The 17,743-nt window shown below is 44.0% G+C and overlaps 1 protein-coding gene across 3 annotated transcripts in view; it reads left to right on the forward strand.

The window, feature by feature from the left end:
* DNAH8 (dynein axonemal heavy chain 8) overlaps positions 1 to 17,743 on the forward strand; it is a 168,971-nt gene that overhangs the window by 107,915 nt on the left and 43,313 nt on the right. For all 3 annotated transcript variants that reach the window (XM_029047258.2, XM_029047260.2, XM_029047259.2), the window contains 8 exons: positions 1,253 to 1,380; positions 5,131 to 5,302; positions 6,415 to 6,570; positions 9,630 to 9,785; positions 11,121 to 11,303; positions 13,841 to 13,946; positions 15,696 to 15,948; positions 16,076 to 16,266. In XM_029047258.2, the coding sequence (XP_028903091.1) occupies positions 1,253 to 1,380; positions 5,131 to 5,302; positions 6,415 to 6,570; positions 9,630 to 9,785; positions 11,121 to 11,303; positions 13,841 to 13,946; positions 15,696 to 15,948; positions 16,076 to 16,266 (1,345 nt within the window). The remainder of the gene's footprint in view (positions 1 to 1,252; positions 1,381 to 5,130; positions 5,303 to 6,414; positions 6,571 to 9,629; positions 9,786 to 11,120; positions 11,304 to 13,840; positions 13,947 to 15,695; positions 15,949 to 16,075; positions 16,267 to 17,743) is intronic.

The raw sequence follows: 17,743 nt of genomic DNA on the forward strand, positions 1-17,743 counted from the left end.
GAAGCCCTTTCAGCTCGGTTTCAGGAGCCCAGGCTGGGCAGTCAGAGGGACCCGGGTTCTAATTCCAGCTCCACTACGTGTCTGCTGTGTGACCTGAGGCAAGTCACTTGACTTCTCTGGGCCTCGGTTTCCTCATCTGTGAAATGGGGAGTAAGACTGTGAACCCCACGTGGGACAGGGACCGTGTCCAACCCGATTACCTTATATCGACCCCGGTGCTTCGTACGGTGCGCTTAATAAATACCATAAAAAACCCCCCCAAAACCCGAAACCTTGCTGCCATTAGCGGATGGCGGATAAACCAGAGGTCAACCGTGGCCAGTTGCCGTTTGAGCCAACTGTTGTAAGGTAAAGCTGTCGTGAGGCGGTTGAAAAAAACTGACAGGAAAATCAACCAGTTCCCACCCACCAGCTGAGAACTCTTGGTCGTTCACGGGGACTGGGAAGGTTCCAAAAATGATTCTTTAGCAAGGGCTTCTATCTTTGTTTCTGTCTTTTTTTTCCATATATTAATTACAGCAATATCCATAGTAATCTTTCTTCACTTCAGAGGATACCAAGGGGTAACCCAGGTGGAGGAGAGAACTTGGAGTCCCAAGCCTTGTTGCATTGCTGACCCAGAAGTGAACTTGATGTAGTGCCAAATCAATCAATCCACAATAATAATAATAATAGTATTTATTAAGCACTTACTCTGTGCCAGGCATTGTGCCAGGCATTGTGCCAAGCACTGGTGGGGGGTGGGGGGTACTAGTAAATAAGGTTGGACACAGTCTGTGTCCCTACGTAGGGCTCACAGTCTTAATCCCCATTTTACAGTTGAGGTAACTGAGGCACAGAGAAGTGAAGTTACTTGCCCAAGATCACACAGCAGACAAGTGGCCATGCTGGGATTAGAACCCATGACCCTCTGATTCCCAGGCCCGTGCTTTATCCACTGCACCGTGCTACTTCTACTAATCTCTAACAATTATGTGGGACATCAAAGAATCTCATTTCCTCAAATATCGGGGCGGGGCAGTTTTGTGACGGAGACAGCGGTGGGACTAAACATGATACAAGGACGAAGCCCTCATGAAAATCATAACGGGGGCCCCACTTTTTGTTACTCTTCTACAATTGGATGCCAACCTTGCACCATTCCCCCAAAATGTAATAATATAAGAAATGTCAGACCAATGGGCCCTCCAGCACGGGGATTGGGATGGTCAGATTTGAAAGCGCATTGAGCCGTTCTTCATTTGGATTTTAGGACTTGCTGAATGATGCGGACGTGTGCCGGAGGAAGATGCAGGCGGCTTCCACTCTTATAGATGGACTGAGTGGAGAGAAAGTCCGGTGGACTCAGCAAAGTAAAGAATTCAGAGCTCAGATTAATAGGTAGGTCGGCGTCAGACAGTTTGCCACCTCTGAGGCCAGGAAGAATATTTTCTTGATACAGCTTTTATTCCATTTAAGCTATCATGTAATATTTTCTGAATTTGAGCCTCTTTTCACTAACATTATGGCTACGTGAAGCAGGGGCCAGTGGAATAAAAATGGCATAGGCCCAGATCTGGCCCATCTCTTCGTGGACAAATCATCTGTGGCTTTGTTGTAGGCCAGCGGAGAAGTTGTAATGGTCTAAATTGTCTCAGAATAGGAATGTGGCATCAATCGATGGTATTTATCGAGCTTTGACTTATCAGTTCCCTCCCTTTAATTTTGGGACCAGTATAATAATAATTATGGTATTTTTTAAACACTATGTGTCGAGCACTGTACTAAGCACTGGGGTGGATACAAGCAAATCGGGTTGGACACAATCTCTGTCCCACGTGGGGCTCACAGTCTCAATCCCCATTTTGCAGATGAGGTAACTGAGGCCCAGAGAATTCAAGTGACTTGCCCAAGGTCACACAACAGACAAGTGGCGGAGCCGGGATGAGAACCCATGACCTCCTGACTCCCAGGCCCATACTCTATGCACTACGCATTGCTGCTTCTCTTATAATACCACTTGAAGTCCTAGGGAGACAGTACTATTTTCCATCTTTCTTTCTAACTGTTCTTCATATTGAAAAATGACACTTCTGATGGTGATTTCTTTCCCGAGATTCCCCCGTGAAGGAGCAACATTCCCTACACCACAGAAGTAAAAACTGTTTTCCCCGTGGCAACTGTTCGTTGTATTATCCTGATATCTTTTTTTATCCTGCCTTTCAAATTTTTAATCTGCCTGGTAAATGATCTTCCCATTTCCTATACCCGCTGCTCGCCAAACTGATGATCCTCTAGTGTTTTTGTAAATAATCTATCACACCTGGGTTGAAAACAAAATACTTTTGGGTGGGTTTTCTAAATAGCATGCTTTGCTGAGAGCAATGAAGAAAAGGAATTAGGAAATGGCAGAAATGGAAAATTGGGGCGTTTTCACTTTGTGGCTTTTGACAAATACGTTAGCACCTATGCGATATTTCATCTGCCACCGTGCCGGGAGATGTAATTGGTGTGGCAAAGCAATCATCGAACCGGTCACGTTCCATCTCTCGCCCGTGCCAATCCTTTGTCTTAGTGCCCCATGCCGTCGCTAAAACAGCTTCCCCCGCCCTCTCTCAGCACCCTCTGCCACCAGAATCTAGGTGTAATTACCAGGTGCTGTGAAAGGATGTGTGAACCAGGGAGTTAGAGCTGCAGTTCTTAATTCAGAATCCTAATAATGATGGTAGTGGTGTTGGTTAAGCGCTTGCTGTGCGTCAAAAGCACCGTACTAAATGTTGGGGCAGGTATGAGATATTCAGGTCAGATGCAGTCTCTGTCCTACATGGAGAGGGACAAAATAAGAGGGAGAACAGGTGTTGTTTAATCCCCATTTGACAGATGAGCCGACGGAAGCCCAAAGAGGACAAGTGGCTTGTCTAAAATCCCGCAGCAAGAAAGCGGTGGAGTCAGGATTAGAATCCAGATCCTCTGACTGCCAGGACCATACTCTTTAATGATAATAATGATGATCATTCTAATTACAATGGTGGGATTTGTTAAGCGCTTACTTTGTTAAGCTCTAGTAAGCTTGGCACATAGTAAGCGCTTAACGAATACCATCATTATTAATATTATTATTATTATACTAAGCACTGGGGTCGATGCAGGATAATCAGCTCAGACAAAGTCCCGGTTCCACATAGAATTCAAAATCTTAGGGGAATGGAGAAAAGACCTTTCATTCCCATTTTACAGATGAGGAAACTGAGGGGTAGAGAAGTTCAGTTACTTGCCCAAGGTCACCCAGCAGACAAGTGGCGGAACTAAGATTAGAACCAGGTCCCTTGTGTCCCCAGCCCATGCTCTTTCTTTTACTTATGCATCTTCCTGCAAAGCCTTAATATAAATAATTGTGGTATTTGTTAAGTGCTTACTATGTGCCAGGCACTGTTCTAAGCGCTGAGATGGATGTTATATAGTCTTATATTCATCCTGCAACTCTTCATTTATTTAGTGTTGTGATGCTATGCTTCGAAGTACTCTAATCAAGAGTAAACAGCGATTTAGTGATATTTAATGTAACAGCAAATAGCACATGAAGGAATGTGATATTTTTCCAGAGTGTCTGGTTCAGATGCCAATTGATAACCCGAAAGTCTGTGGTAAAACGTATCCTCCAAACAGCCATTCATGATACAGCCACATTGTCAACTAATATAATCCTGACGTGTCGGTGTTATGCCAATATTGGGTTCAGTTATAAAAACATCCCTGCTCCCTGTCTCCGCATGACTGGATTTAAGGGTGTCCACACATTCGATCCAAACCCTAGCATTATGTCTGAACACTCAACTCCCTGTGGGAAAGGATCGTGTCTACCACCCGTACTGTTATTGTTCTTTCCCAAGTGCTTAATACAGTGCTCTGCACACGGTAAGTGCTCAGGAAATACCGTCGATGGATGATTGATTGGGTATAATAGGTTATTTTCTCAATTGAGTTTGTAACCATTTAGTAGCGTGCCTCACTATCCCTAGTAGTATTGTCAACAGTGGCAGAAAAACTCCTCAATCAATCAATCAATCAGTGGTATTTATTGAACACTTACTATGTGCACAGTACTGAGTGCTTGGGAGAGTAACAGCACAAGAGAATTAGCGGATACATTCCCTGCCCATAATGAACTGACAGACTCAAGGGAAGCTAATATATTTTTCAATGGTATTTATTAAGGGCTTACTGTGTGCCAGGCACCTAACTGAGCACCGGTTAGATCCGAGCTACTCAGGTTGGACATATTCCCTGTGTCCCACCTGGGTTCTCGCAGTCTTCATCCCCTTTTTACAGATGAGGGAACCGAGGCCCGGAGCAGTGAAGTGCCTTGCCCAGAGTCACCCAGCAGACGAGTGGTAGAGCCGGGATTAGAACCCATTCCGGTGTTACCCCTTCTGCAGTTGGCCGCAACTATTGGTAGCAAGTGACTTCCTCGACAGCTTTTTAGCCAAAGCTTTCATCAGTAGAAGCGTATCTGGGATTCCAGTTGCGTGGCCTGTCGGTGACCGTACAACCCTGTGTGGCCAATGGCCCTTCTTCAAGACATGGGCGTCATCAACGGTTTCTGCCGCTTTTTCACTGTCGGTCTTGTAAATGCCCCCTCCTCCTTCCTAGCGTTGTTGAAATTATAATTTCCCCCACCCCCAAACAGACCCGATTCATATACTTTGGATGGAACAGAATAATAATGAGGATAAGAATAATAATCATTGTGGTATTTAAGTGCTTACTATTTACCAAGCACTTGTATGGGTTGGATACTGGCAAATCGAGTTGGACACATTCCCTGTCCCACGTGGGGCTCACAGTCTCAATCCCCATTTTGCAGATGAGGTACCTAAGGTACCCATAGAAGTAAAATGACTTGCCCAAGGCCACAGAGCAGTCAAGGGGCAGAGTGGGATTGGAACCCAAGACCTTCTGACTCCTAGGCCCAAGCTCTATCCACTCTGCCATGCTGCTTCTCGTGGCATTCCTTAGTATTCAAAAGCTACTGAATGTCACGAACCACCTTAGAACACACTGAAAGTGATGCGTACATCAGATATGCCCACGAGAACCTTTCTCCATTATAAACCCAACATTATGTTTGTACCGTTTTTCTTTTTTCCTTAGACTTGTGGGCGATGTCTTGTTGTCTACCGGTTTCCTGTCCTACTGTGGTCCTTTTAATCAAATCTTTAGAAATCTGTTGCTAAAAGAACTCTGGGAAGTAGAGATGAAAGTGCGGAAAATTCCCTTCACCGAAAACCTCAACCTGATTTCAATGTTGGTGGATCCCCCAACAGTAAGTTTTGCAGGCTTCTCTTACTTTTAAATTTCATTTAACCGTGTTTTAATCTGTAAAGGTGCTAGAGGGTTTTATTAAGGCAGGAAGAACCTGACCTGGAAAGATGAATTTAGGAAGTAGCTTCCTTATGCGGAGCGCTGAAAAAGGACAGGGCTCTTCAGGCTGGAGGATCGAAAGAAGAGAACAGGGTGAACTTGAAATGGTCGTTTCCCAAATTGCCTACCGTCAGGACTAGGGGCCATCCATGGACGGTCGAAGATAGATTCCGAACAAACAAAAGCAAACACTGTGTCGCAGCGGAGAGTGGTCACGAGGAATTCCTTGCAGTTGTTGAAGTTGAGCAATCCATCAGTTGAATTTATTGAGTGCTTTACCGAGTGCAGAGTCTAAAGGCTCATAAAAAGGCTAGCTGAACTCTTGGACATTTGAGACAAAAAGTGAAGTCCTCTCCCGAGCGCTTAGTACAGTCCTCTGCACACAGTAAGCACTCAATAAATACTATCGTTTGATTAATCTGTGTCCTTGTTTTGGGGTGACAAAGAGGGGAGCCATCACACTCTTCTCCCAAGCGGTTTAATCGGTCGGTACAATAGAGTTGATTGAGACCATCCCTGCCCACCAGGAGCTTAGATTCTTTCAATCGTACTTATTAAGCACTCACTGTGTGCAGAGCACTGCACTTTGACAGCCTCCTTTAAATTCTCCAGGAGCCTTTGACACTACTGTGGACAGACATGATTGGGAAGAATGGACTGTTGGACTAGATTTAGTATGTCATTGTTTACGTTCTCATGCTTAGTTATTTTACTTTTCAGTTCGGATTTGACATGGATACTTGAAAGAAGGACAGTTAAAAACAGTTCGGTGGGAAATAAACATGGTACTGCTGTTTAAAAAAAAATGAACTCGCTGCTGAGTTTCTATTTACTTCTTCTGCTTTGATTATTTTCTAAATCCTGTACACACTTTCTTTTGCAAAAAAAATCTCCAGTTGTGATCTTATTAAAAGTCGCATTTCTTTTTGTGACAGTATTGTAAGGTCACCAACATCGCGTCTAGCTCTAGAACTGTGAGTTAAATTTTCTGTTTGGGGTTTTTTATGTTTTTAGATCGGAGAGTGGGGATTACAGGGATTGCCAGGAGATGACCTCTCGATTCAAAACGGTATCATCGTGACTAAGGCAACGAGGTACCCGCTTTTGATAGATCCTCAAACTCAAGGGAAAACTTGGATTAAATCGAAAGAAAAAGAAAATGACCTGCAGGTAAATCCCATTTAGGATATATCAGGAGGAATCTTCACTTTTTCGGGAACTCAGATAAAAATCTTCCCCATCCGGCCCATAGTGTGTCAAAAACGGTTATGAAAATGCAGTAGCCACGTTAATCAAGTGGAAAAAAAGACATGGTAAATCATTTTAATTGAATGAGTGTTTTTTTTAGATATGTGCATGACCTTGTTGTATTCAAAGATGACACCACCGGGAGTGGTTAAATTGATCCACTGCTGCAGGAGTGACAGGAAAAGGTGATGGGTGTGGCCTAGTGGAAAAAGCCTGGGCCTGGGAGTCAGAGGACCTGGGTTCTAATACCCGGCTCCGCCACTTGCCTGCTGTTACGACCGTAGGCAAGTCACTCCCTTCTCGGTCCCTCAGTTTCCTCATCTGTAAAACGAGATTTCAATACCTCTGTCTTATTGAAACTGTAAGCCCCTTATGGGACAGGGCCTGCGTATGACCCGATGGTCTGGTAACTACCCCAGCATTTAGAACACTGCTTGACACAGAATGAGTGCATAACAAATACCATAATTATTATTATTATTATCTGGGACCATTGCAAACAGAAAGACTTTTTGAAGGGCTTGGTGTTATTTTCGGTTATGCTTATGTGTCTCCCAGTCCTTTCAAAGCTTCTACTCAAAGGGAGCAGCGACTCCTTTCTTGTCAGTCGGTCGGTCAGCTGTATTTATTGAGCACTTAGTATGTGCAGAGCACTGTACTAAGCGCTTGGGAGAGTACTATTTAGCAATATCAGAGACACATTTCCTGCCTATAACAAGCTTACAGCCTAGAGGGGCAGAGGAATCTGGAGAACAGTCAAGGAACAGTCTTGAGTGCGGCATGCAGGTCTGGCCTCTCCTTAGCAGCATGGTTTAGTGGAAAGAGCCCAGGCCTGGGAGTCAGAGGCTCTGGGTTCTAATTCCCCCTCTGCCACTTACCTGCTGTGTGATCTTGGGTCAATCACATCACTCTTCTTCACCTCAGTGACCTCACCTGTCAAATGGGGATTAAGATTGTGAGTCGCACATCCCAATTCTGTATAGGCTCCAAGGATTTGCAACAAAACTTAATGATACCATACAGACCGATGCCGGGGGGGCGGGGATTTTTCCCTGCCTCAAGGTGGCCTAAGGGACCCAGACCCGGAAATGAATTCGGATAATTCAATTACCGGGAGTATCTCCGTATCTGAGCTTGCCTCTGTTCCAGGCGTATTGGATAATGGAGTTTTCATTGTACTGAGATAAAACAAACTTAATCTAATGAGATTAGACTTGTAAAAGCTTTGTGCTCTTCGGAAAAAGACGCTATGCAAAGCCTTATGCGATGCTATTATTATATATCTCTGTTTCCGTTCTGTGATGAATCGAACGAATACGATCACTCTAAGGTTCGAAAGGTTCATTTCTTGTATGAGTGCTATGATGTGAAATTAAAATGGAAATTGCAAAGTGATAAAATACATAGCATTTTGGGATGCACTTTTCGTGGTGTTACAGCCTCGCCTTTAAAGTGTTCTTTGCAGGATACGGAATAATCAAGGGTTATTCTGTGAGCTTGCCTTTATCCTCCAAGTTGTCGTCTCCCCTCATAGTTGTGAAAATGCATATCGAATGGCTTTATTTAAAAGCTATAGGCACGGGGAAATTTGTCTTAAATTGTTCATTCATTCACTCATTCAGTCCTATTTACTGAGCTCTTTCTGTGTGCCGAGCACTGAATAAGCACTTGGAGTACAGTATAATAAAAAGCAGACGCGTTCCCTCCCCTGCTCTGTATGTTGCAGCGAAGATAATACACCTCAGACTATAAGCCCCATGAGGAGTAGCAACTCCCAGTATTAAACTCTGGAGTACAGGCAAAATAATCAGATAGGACACAGTCCCTGCCCCATTGCGTCCTACCCGATTATCTTGTCTCGACCCCAGTGCCATCTAGCAAACGCTTAATACCATATTATTACTACTACGCCTTAGGGTAGGTTGATTGGTGGTTAACCAAGGGCTGGGGAGAGAGCTAGGTTGGGAGAGCATTAGGGAAGAGTGACAGGTAATCAGGGAAAAGGCCCAGCAAAGGAGAACTGAAGGGGCATTTAGGAGCCCATGGATAATAATCATAATGGTATTTGTTAAGTGCTTACTATGTGTCAAGGGCTGTTTTAAGCACTGGGGTTGATACAAGGTAATCAGCTTGAACCCAATCCCTGTCCCACATGGGGCTCACAATCTCAATCTCCATTTTACAGATGAGGGAACTGAGGCCCAGAGAAGTGAAATGATTTGCCCAGTGTCACAGAGGAGACAAGTGGCAGAGCTGGGATTAGAACCCATGACCTCCTGACTTCCAGGCCCGTGCCCTAGCCACTATGCCATGCTGCTCCTCTCTGGATCATCTCTCACTAGTCTCCCTTTCTCTCAATCCGTCCAGCACGTTTATTGAGCTCTTGCCGTGTGCAGAGCACTGTACTGAGCACCTGTGAGGAGATGTGACCTTGATGAGCCTTTAAAGGTGAGGAGAATGGTGGCCTCGTAATATGGAGGAGAAAGAGTTCCGGGCCAGAGGGAGAACGTGGGAAAGGGATCGGCGGTGAGATAGATGAGATGGCATACACTTTTACCTTGAGCAGGTGGTTCAGCTTTGATTGCACTAAACCGTGCTTTTATAAGGCTTCGGCAAATGCCGCCATGAAGTGCAGAATATCACTACGCTACAAATCACGGGCATCTGTCATGAACTGAGGCCACATATATGCATGAGAATTGACCTTTTCCCCTGGGGATTGATCTTTATGGGGAGAAATGTCAAGTTATCCTTCCCTGGATGAATAGCAAGGGGACTTTTCCACAGAGTTACAAATTCACCTTGTCCTAGATCTACCTTTCTTCGATCTCCTACTGAGTTTCTTTCTCATCCTTCCTTGGTGAGCAAAATGTGTGTAAATTATTTTCACCCCAGATTTATTTCCTAACGGATCCTTTGATTTTATGGAAAATGGGGCAGAGTTCATATTTGTTTCATAATAATGGATCATCTATTTTCAGGTGACGTCTCTGAACCATAAATATTTCCGCACACACTTGGAGGATTGCCTCTCCCTGGGACGACCCCTTCTCATCGAGGATATATGGGAAGAGCTGGATCCAGCTCTTGATAATGTACTGGAAAAGAATTTCATTAAATCAGGCACCACTTTCAAGGTTAGTTGCTTGTAAAAGAGCAATGGTGACATCTACTTTTCCTGCAGAGAATAGCAACAGAATCCCTTTGTTCAATGTTGCGAAAGCGTTGAGGCAGGGCACGATTTTTCGAATGATGCTTTGGGATTGGATTTACATTGTCCCTTTTTTTGGTTTGTTTTTATGAGACTATTATAATGAGTTCAAAAGGCAATTTATGACCCCCGGAACTGTGCTGTTGGGCTACCTCATTGATCCAACTGATAGGCTGCTAAATATGGATGATCAAATAGAAGAAAAATAAAGAAATTCTGAGACTCTTGGGCCAGTTCTGGTAGTTCTTAAGAGGACTAAGAAGCAAGGGGAAGAAGCATGTTATGCTATTATGACTCCCACCCGCCAAGTCCCATCTTTCACTCAAGCGAGAGGCAGTGTCGTCTAGTGGGTTGCGCACGGACCTGGTAGGCAGAGGACCTTGGTTTTAATTCTGGATCTGCCACATACCTGCTGGGTGACTGCAGGCAAGTCACTTAACTTCTCTGAGCCTCAGCTCCCTCATCTGCAAAATGGGGATTGAATCCCTCTTCTCCATCCTATTTCGACTGTGCGCCTCATGTGAAGCCTGATTGTAATAATACTAATGATAACTGTGGTATTTGTTAAGCACTTACTATGTGCCAGGCACTGAACTAAGCCCCGGGGTAGATACAGAGTAATCAGGTGGGACCCAGTCCCTGCTATACATAGGGCTTCCAGTCTCAATCCCCATTTTGCCTAGCAACTCTTAAGAAGATAGGCTTGAGCCTTGTTAATAAAAAAATAGACCTATCTCATCCACCCCGTCCCCTTCAGATTTCTTCTTTTAAGGAAGCAGGATCTCATTTCAATCTATAGGCATTGATTTGTTCTTTTTCCTCTCTTCATTAACTTTCAATTTAACTGTGTCGTACTCTGCTGGAATCTGTAGAATATTGGATGACGGTGCCGGTCCAAGTTGTCAGTGATAACACAGATTGTTTTTCATAAAAGAATTTCAGTGCATTTTTGTGGGACGGGGGCTGTGTCTAAGCTGATTAACTTATCTCTAGCCCTGCGCTTAGAACAGTGCTTGACACATAGTAAGCTCGTAGCACATACATTATCATCAACCCCTTCTCCTGCTGGGCTTCTGTCAGTAACGCATTCTGAGTAGGTGCCTTTCTAGGCTCTTTAAAAACCTCCTCAGACATAAATTATACAACTTCCCTCAAGAACAATTTCAGTGTTGAGTGTCTTTGGTTTTAAGGAAGAACATGTGAGCAATCTAAATTCCCCATGCTGCCTTTTAAGACCTTTTCTGTTGTATATGTCATACAGGTGAAAGTTGGTGATAAGGAAGTAGACATCATGGATTCGTTTAAACTTTACATCACCACCAAGCTACCAAACCCTGCTTTCACACCTGAGATTAATGCGAAAACATCAGTCATTGATTTTACTGTTACAATGAAAGGACTTGAGAATCAGTTACTGAGAAGAGTAATTCTGACAGAGAAGCAGGTAATCAATCTATCAAGATGAGTTAAAAAAGATTGCTGTTCTTCATAAAATGCTTGGCTTTTTGTAGTTTTTTTGTTGTTTTTAACAGAATGTATTGTCTTGAAATTCACACCGTGGGTGTTATGGGAGTTGTGTAACTCACTTTAGTTAGCGAAATCACAGTCCAGGAAAGACATCTAGGTTTGGTGGTGTCAATAGCTATCTTTTTTTTTTTTTTTTTTGGTCTTTTCCCGGCCTCCCTTATCTTGCCCCTGAGTTGTTTTATTGGTGTAAGGACCTACGTTTCTTCCAAGTTGATGCTGTGTTCTGGTCATATGGAAAGAGCACTTGACTGGGAGTCAGGAACCTTGGGTTCTATTCCAGGTTCTGCCAAATCTGCCTGCAGTGCGATCTTGTCCAAGTCATTTAACTTTTCTCTGCCTAAGTTTCCTCATCTGTAAAGGGGCAAAAAAGTTCCTGTTCTCGCTCCCCCTTAGGATGTGAAACTCATGCGTGACATAGACGGTGTCTAATCTGCATTGGATTGTATCCACCCTAACATTTAGCACGGTGCATGGCACATAGGAAGCCCTTGACATGCCATTTTTATTACTTTATTACCATCATTACTCATCAGGACTGAGGCCGATGTGGAATCTACTTCTGGGAGAAAGACAAGTTGTTTTATTCATTAGCCACATGCAAGGTATAGTCAGCTACGGGGCTAGTTTACTCAGGATCTGATTACCCTCTGGTGTCAAGTGTGTGTCAAGCGTCTGGTTCCTTTGGAAGCCAAATAGCATCAAGCACCTTCCCTCTAACACGGATCCTAGTCAGAACCCGATGGTTGCCCTTTGGTCTCATTCATTCATTCACTTCAATCGTATTTATTGAGCGCTTACTGTGTGCAAAGCACCTTACTAAGGACTTGTTGTCACAGGGTCTTTGGTGCAGTGCTCTGCACACAGGAAGCACTCGATAAATGCCACTGATTGATTGATTAATCATGGCATTTAATTTTCAGAACATATAACTAATTCCTCCCGACATACTCCAGAAAAATTTGTCAAAATATGGAAGTTACTGTCCTCTCTTGGTTCTCCTTCTATCTCTCTGGCCACTCATTCTCGGTCTCTTTCACGGACTCCTCCTCTGCCTCCCACCCCCTAACTGGAGGGGTCCCTCGAGGTTCAGTTTTGGGTCCCCTTTTATTCTCCATGTACATCCATTCCTTGGAGAACTCATTCGCTCTCATGACTTCAACTATCACCTCTCTGTGGATGACACCCAAATCTCCATCTCCAGTCCTGATCTCTCTCCTTCTCTGCAGTCTCGTATTTCCGCCTACCTTCACGAAATACCTACTTAGCGGTCCTGCCGTCACCTTGAACTTATCATGTCTAAAACAGAGCTCCTTATCTTCCCACCCGAACGCTGTCCTCCCCTTGACCTTTCCATCACCGTAGATGGCACCACCATCCTTCCTGTCTCACAAGCCCATAATCTTGGCGTCATCCTTGACTCCTCTCTCTCATTCAACCCACATATTCAATCTATCACTAAATCCTGTCAGTTCAACCTTCACAACATCACTAAAATCCACCCTTTTCTCTCCATCTAAACTGTTATCACTTTAATCCAAGCATTTATCCTAAGCCGCCTTGGTTACTGTATCAGTCCCCTTGCCGACCTTCCTGCTTCCTCTCTCTCCCCAGTCCAGTCCATACTTCGTTCTGCTGCCTGGATCATTTTTCTACATAAACTTCCACTTCACGTCTCCCCACTCCTCAAGAACCTCCAGTGGTTGCCCATCCACCTCTGCATCAAACAGAAACTCCTTACCATCAACTTTAAAGCAGTCAGTCACCTCGCCCCCTCCTACCTCACCTCACTACTGTCCTACTGTAATCGAGCCCGCACACTTCTCGTCTAATGCCAGACTACTCACTGCTCCTTGATCTCATCTATCTCCCTGCCGACCTCTCACCCGTCTTGCCTCTACCCTGGAATGCCCTTCCTTTTCTTATCTAACAGACGATCACTCTCCCCGACTTCAAAGCCTTATCAAAGACACATCTCCTCTAAGAGGCCTTCCCTGACTAAGCCCTCATTTCCTCTTTTCCCACACCCTACTGTGTCACCCTGACTTGTTCCCTTTACTCACTATTTGCCCCCCCCATCACAGCCCGGCAGCACTTATGTACATATCCGTAATTTCTCGATTTGTATTAATATCTATCTCCCCCTCTAGACTATAAGCTTCTTGTGGGCAGTGAATGTCTGATATACTGTTGTGTTGTACTCTCCCAAGTGCTTAATACAGTGCTTTGCACACAGTAGGCACTCAATATATATGATTGATCGATTGAAGTCATTGAACCAGTTGAAATAAGAAAAGAACTCTAAGAAAAGTATACAGTTTATTCCCCAAATAGAAAATGATCTTAATGTTTTGATAGAAAAATAACTTAGTCAATTTAAATATATACATATATATATATATATATATAAATTGCATTTTCAGCAGTGGCTAATGCACTCTTGATGATTAATAATAGGAACTAGAAGCAGAGCGAATTAAACTTATGGAAGATGTTACTTTTAATAAACGGAAGATGAAGGAACTGGAAGATAACCTTCTCTATAAACTGAGTGCAACAAAAGGTATGGTTTACTAGAATATAATAATCCAGAGAACTAAGAGCGGCCTCACTGGTCTGCCTGATAGAATGGATGGGCTTAGTTGGAAAACAAAACACTTGTGGAATTTGATCCTAATGTAGGGGAATGAAGTAAGAAGCAGCGAGGCCCAGCGAGCATGGGAGTCAGAGGACCTGGGTTCAAATCCCAGCTCCACCACTTGTCTGCTGCCTGACTTCTCTAAGCCTCAGCTAACCTCAGCAGTAAAATAGGGATTAAGACTGTGAGTCCCATGTGGAGCATGGACTGTGTCCAACCAAATTAGCTTGTGTCTACCCCGGTGCTTAATATGGTGCCTGGCACATAGTAATTGCTTAAATGCCATTAAAAAAAAAAGGCCAATTGAAAGGTGAGTCATCGCACTGGTTTTTGCATAGTTTAATCATTTGTGAAAGTCAATGCCACGGGTTCAGATTAGGTTCATGTCAACCTACTGTGGCTCAATCAGCCCAGCTCTTTGCAGGAGGATGGGGGAAGAAATTATTGCCGTGACAGAGTGGACTAGCTCCACGAGACTAAGTTTTGTGCTCGTACGAATGGTTGGGAGTTGGGTACGGCTGCGTGGCAGTTTGCCCAGTCAGCAATTTTTCCAGCCGAACCTCAACTCTGGTCAGCCCTCCATTAGCCTTCCGGAAGTACCAGGGGATCGGGTGGCTACAAAGAATATCCGAGTTGGGTAGAGGGAGGGCTTCCATTTTGATCATCGTTCTGAGGATGCTGTGAGGTTTCATCCACATAAACACTACAGCCGGAGTGAGTTGTTGATGCGTATCTGATGTCATTCATCATTCCATTATGTACTGTTAAAAATCAACTATTAACTTAGTCATTCAACGTAAAAAAAACACAAAACCCAACAAGTTAACTCTGCCTTTCGCACTTCCAGCTACAGGAAGCTGAAAGCGTAGCAGTGCTATCAAGTAGAGAGGGTGAAATTTGGTTGGAAAGAACCCCGGGAGGGCCAGGCAGGAGTAGAGTCAAGCAAATACAGAAAAAGGAGTGGGATCCAGGAACAAGCTCAGATGGAATAAATCAGCCTGCCTTGCCCCAGAAAGCCAAGCAAATTAAAATTGCATGTCTACCTTAACTATTTAAGGTCAAATCACCTGAAAAAATATTTCTTTTCCTAATAAGGGGGATGAAAACAGTTGCTGGGGGAAAAATGTGTTAATTGACGAGGAGGATGGCAGATTTAAGTTTTAGAAGATCTCACTATTTCAGACATCTGGGATGGCAGTAGCGTTGATCCTTTCCTCCCCACCCCGCCAAAGTTTTTTTATTATTTTGTGGTATTTGTTAAGCACTTACGAAGTGTCAAACACTGTTCTAAGTGCTGAAGTTGGTACAAGTTAATTAGGTCGAACACAGTCCCTGACCCGCGTAGGGCACACAGTCCAAGTAAGAGGGGGAACAGGAGGACTGAGGCATAGAAAAGTGAAGCGACTTGCCCAAGGTCCCTCAGCAAGCAATTGGCAGAGCCAAGATTAGAACCCAGGTCCTTCTAACTCCCAGCCCCGTTCTCTCTCCACTAGGCCACACCGCTTCCATGGAAACTAGCCTTGTAGCCCAGCGGAGGAAAAAATGAAACCAACTGTGAAAGAATCTAAGGGGGGGAAATGAATAGTTTGACTTCACTGCAGTGCCTGAGTGGAGCATCTCACTTTCTGGTCATTTTCACTCTGATACTCGCGTTTTTCCTGCTCGCAACTTTAGGCTCCTTGGTAGACGACGAATCCCTCATCGGCGTCCTACGGACAACTAAGCAAACGGCGGCCGAAGTAAGCGAGAAACTGCACGTGGCCGCGGAAACGGAGATCAAGATTAATACCGCCCAGGAAGAGTTCCGACCCGCTGCTACGCGAGGAAGCATCCTGTACTTCCTTATCACAGAGATGAGCATGGTCAATATCATGTATCAGACTTCCCTGGCTCAATTCTTGAAGTTATTCGATCAGTCCATGGCCAGGTGGGAACTGGTTTTGTTTGTTTGTTTGTTTTTCCAATCCTGAAAAATGTTGCCGCATGCTTGTTTTGCCTTTGCACCTTTTCTTACCAATTGCTTTTCATTTCTCTGCCTCTTTAAAACGTTTTAGATCTGAGAAGTCGCCCCTGCCTCAGAAAAGAATCACAAATATTATTGATTTTCTGACGTTTGAAGTTTTTGTCTACTCCGTCAGGGGTCTCTATGAAAACCACAAGTTCCTTTTCGTCCTACTTTTGACCTTAAAGATTGATCTTCAGAGAGGACAAGTTAAACACAAAGAATTTCAGGCACTTATTAAAGGTAAAATATTCAAAATACAAACGTCACCTTTAAACATTTTTTATTTTGGTTGTCATTGTTCTGCTGAGCTATTTTTTAAATCACAGTATATTTAATCTATATTCTTTTTTTCTAAGCTCATGAAATCTATTTTTTTAAAGGCTTTGCCCTTACCGGTAGAAACCATTTATTCCTTTAGACTGTAAGCTTATTGCAGGCAGGGAACATGTCTACGACCTCATGTATCATACTCTCCCAAGCGCTTAATACAGTGCTCCGCAAATAGTAAGCTCTCAGTAAATACGATTGGTTGATTGATTTCCTCTCGATGCCGTTTAGTTAAAGCCCAGTTAAGAACTGTGTGACGTGCTCTCGTACTTTGTCACGGATGTACAGATGCACGAACTCTCTGAGCGGTAGTACAGACAGATTTTCAGCCTTGAAAATAGCTACCCAATCACCAAAGGCACATGGCAATTTCTTCTTGGGGAATAAAGCAGGTTGCTCAAGAAGTAAGATGTGTTTACTAAGGAAGGACTCAAAGCGGGCTAGAAAGTCAGACTGCAATCAGTCAGTCGTATTTATTGAGCGCTTACTGTGTGCGCTTGGGAGGGTACAACAATAAAGACCCACATTCCCTGCCCACAATGAGCTTACAGTCTAAAGCTTTGTGGACCCTTAGTTGGGAATTAAACTCAGTGCCTTACTTTTACCTTATTTGTCCATCTTCCCAAAGGGCATACTATTTTTCTGGATTCACTTTACTGCTTTCCAACCAAAAAATGGTATTTGTTAAGCCCTTACCGTGTGTCATCACTGTACTAAGCACTGGGGGTGCTACAAGCTAATCAGGTAGGGCACAGTCCATGTCCCACATAGAGCTCACAGACTTAATCCCCATTCTCCAGGTGAGGTGACTGAGGTGTAGAGAAATGAAACGATTTGCCCAAGGTCACACAGAAGACACGTTACCCCTACTTATATCACCATGATTCCCCTGTTGGGCAGAGACGGTGTCCGATCTGTTGCATCGTACTCTTCCAAGTGCTCAATAGAGTGCTGTGCTCATAATAAACACTCAATAAATGCCACTGATTATTCTGTATCTACCTCAGTGTTTAGCACAGAATGTGGCGCCTAGCAGGGGCTTAGTAAATACCATTATTATTATCATTAACTTTACAATTATTCTTCAATATAGTATTCTGTGCCCCTTGGTTATTGGTTCAACTTGAAGACAAATAGGTTTTTGGAGAATGATTGTCAGTCAATTATGTTTGGTTTTGGTTGAATGAACCAGAGACTGAAAAGAGGGCTGGTGAGTGGGACTGCTACCGAGAAGCGGCATGGCCTAGTGGAAAGAGCACGGGCCCGAAACTCAGAGGACCTGGGTTCTAGTCCCAGATCTGCCACTTGTCTGCTGCGTGAAATTGGGCCATTCAGTTCATTTGTCAGGGCCCCATTTCCTGCCTCTGAACTATGGGACTTCAATACCTGT

This window comes from Ornithorhynchus anatinus, chromosome 19 (assembly GCF_004115215.2).
Source record: "Ornithorhynchus anatinus isolate Pmale09 chromosome 19, mOrnAna1.pri.v4, whole genome shotgun sequence".
Taxonomy (NCBI): domain Eukaryota; kingdom Metazoa; phylum Chordata; class Mammalia; order Monotremata; family Ornithorhynchidae; genus Ornithorhynchus; species Ornithorhynchus anatinus.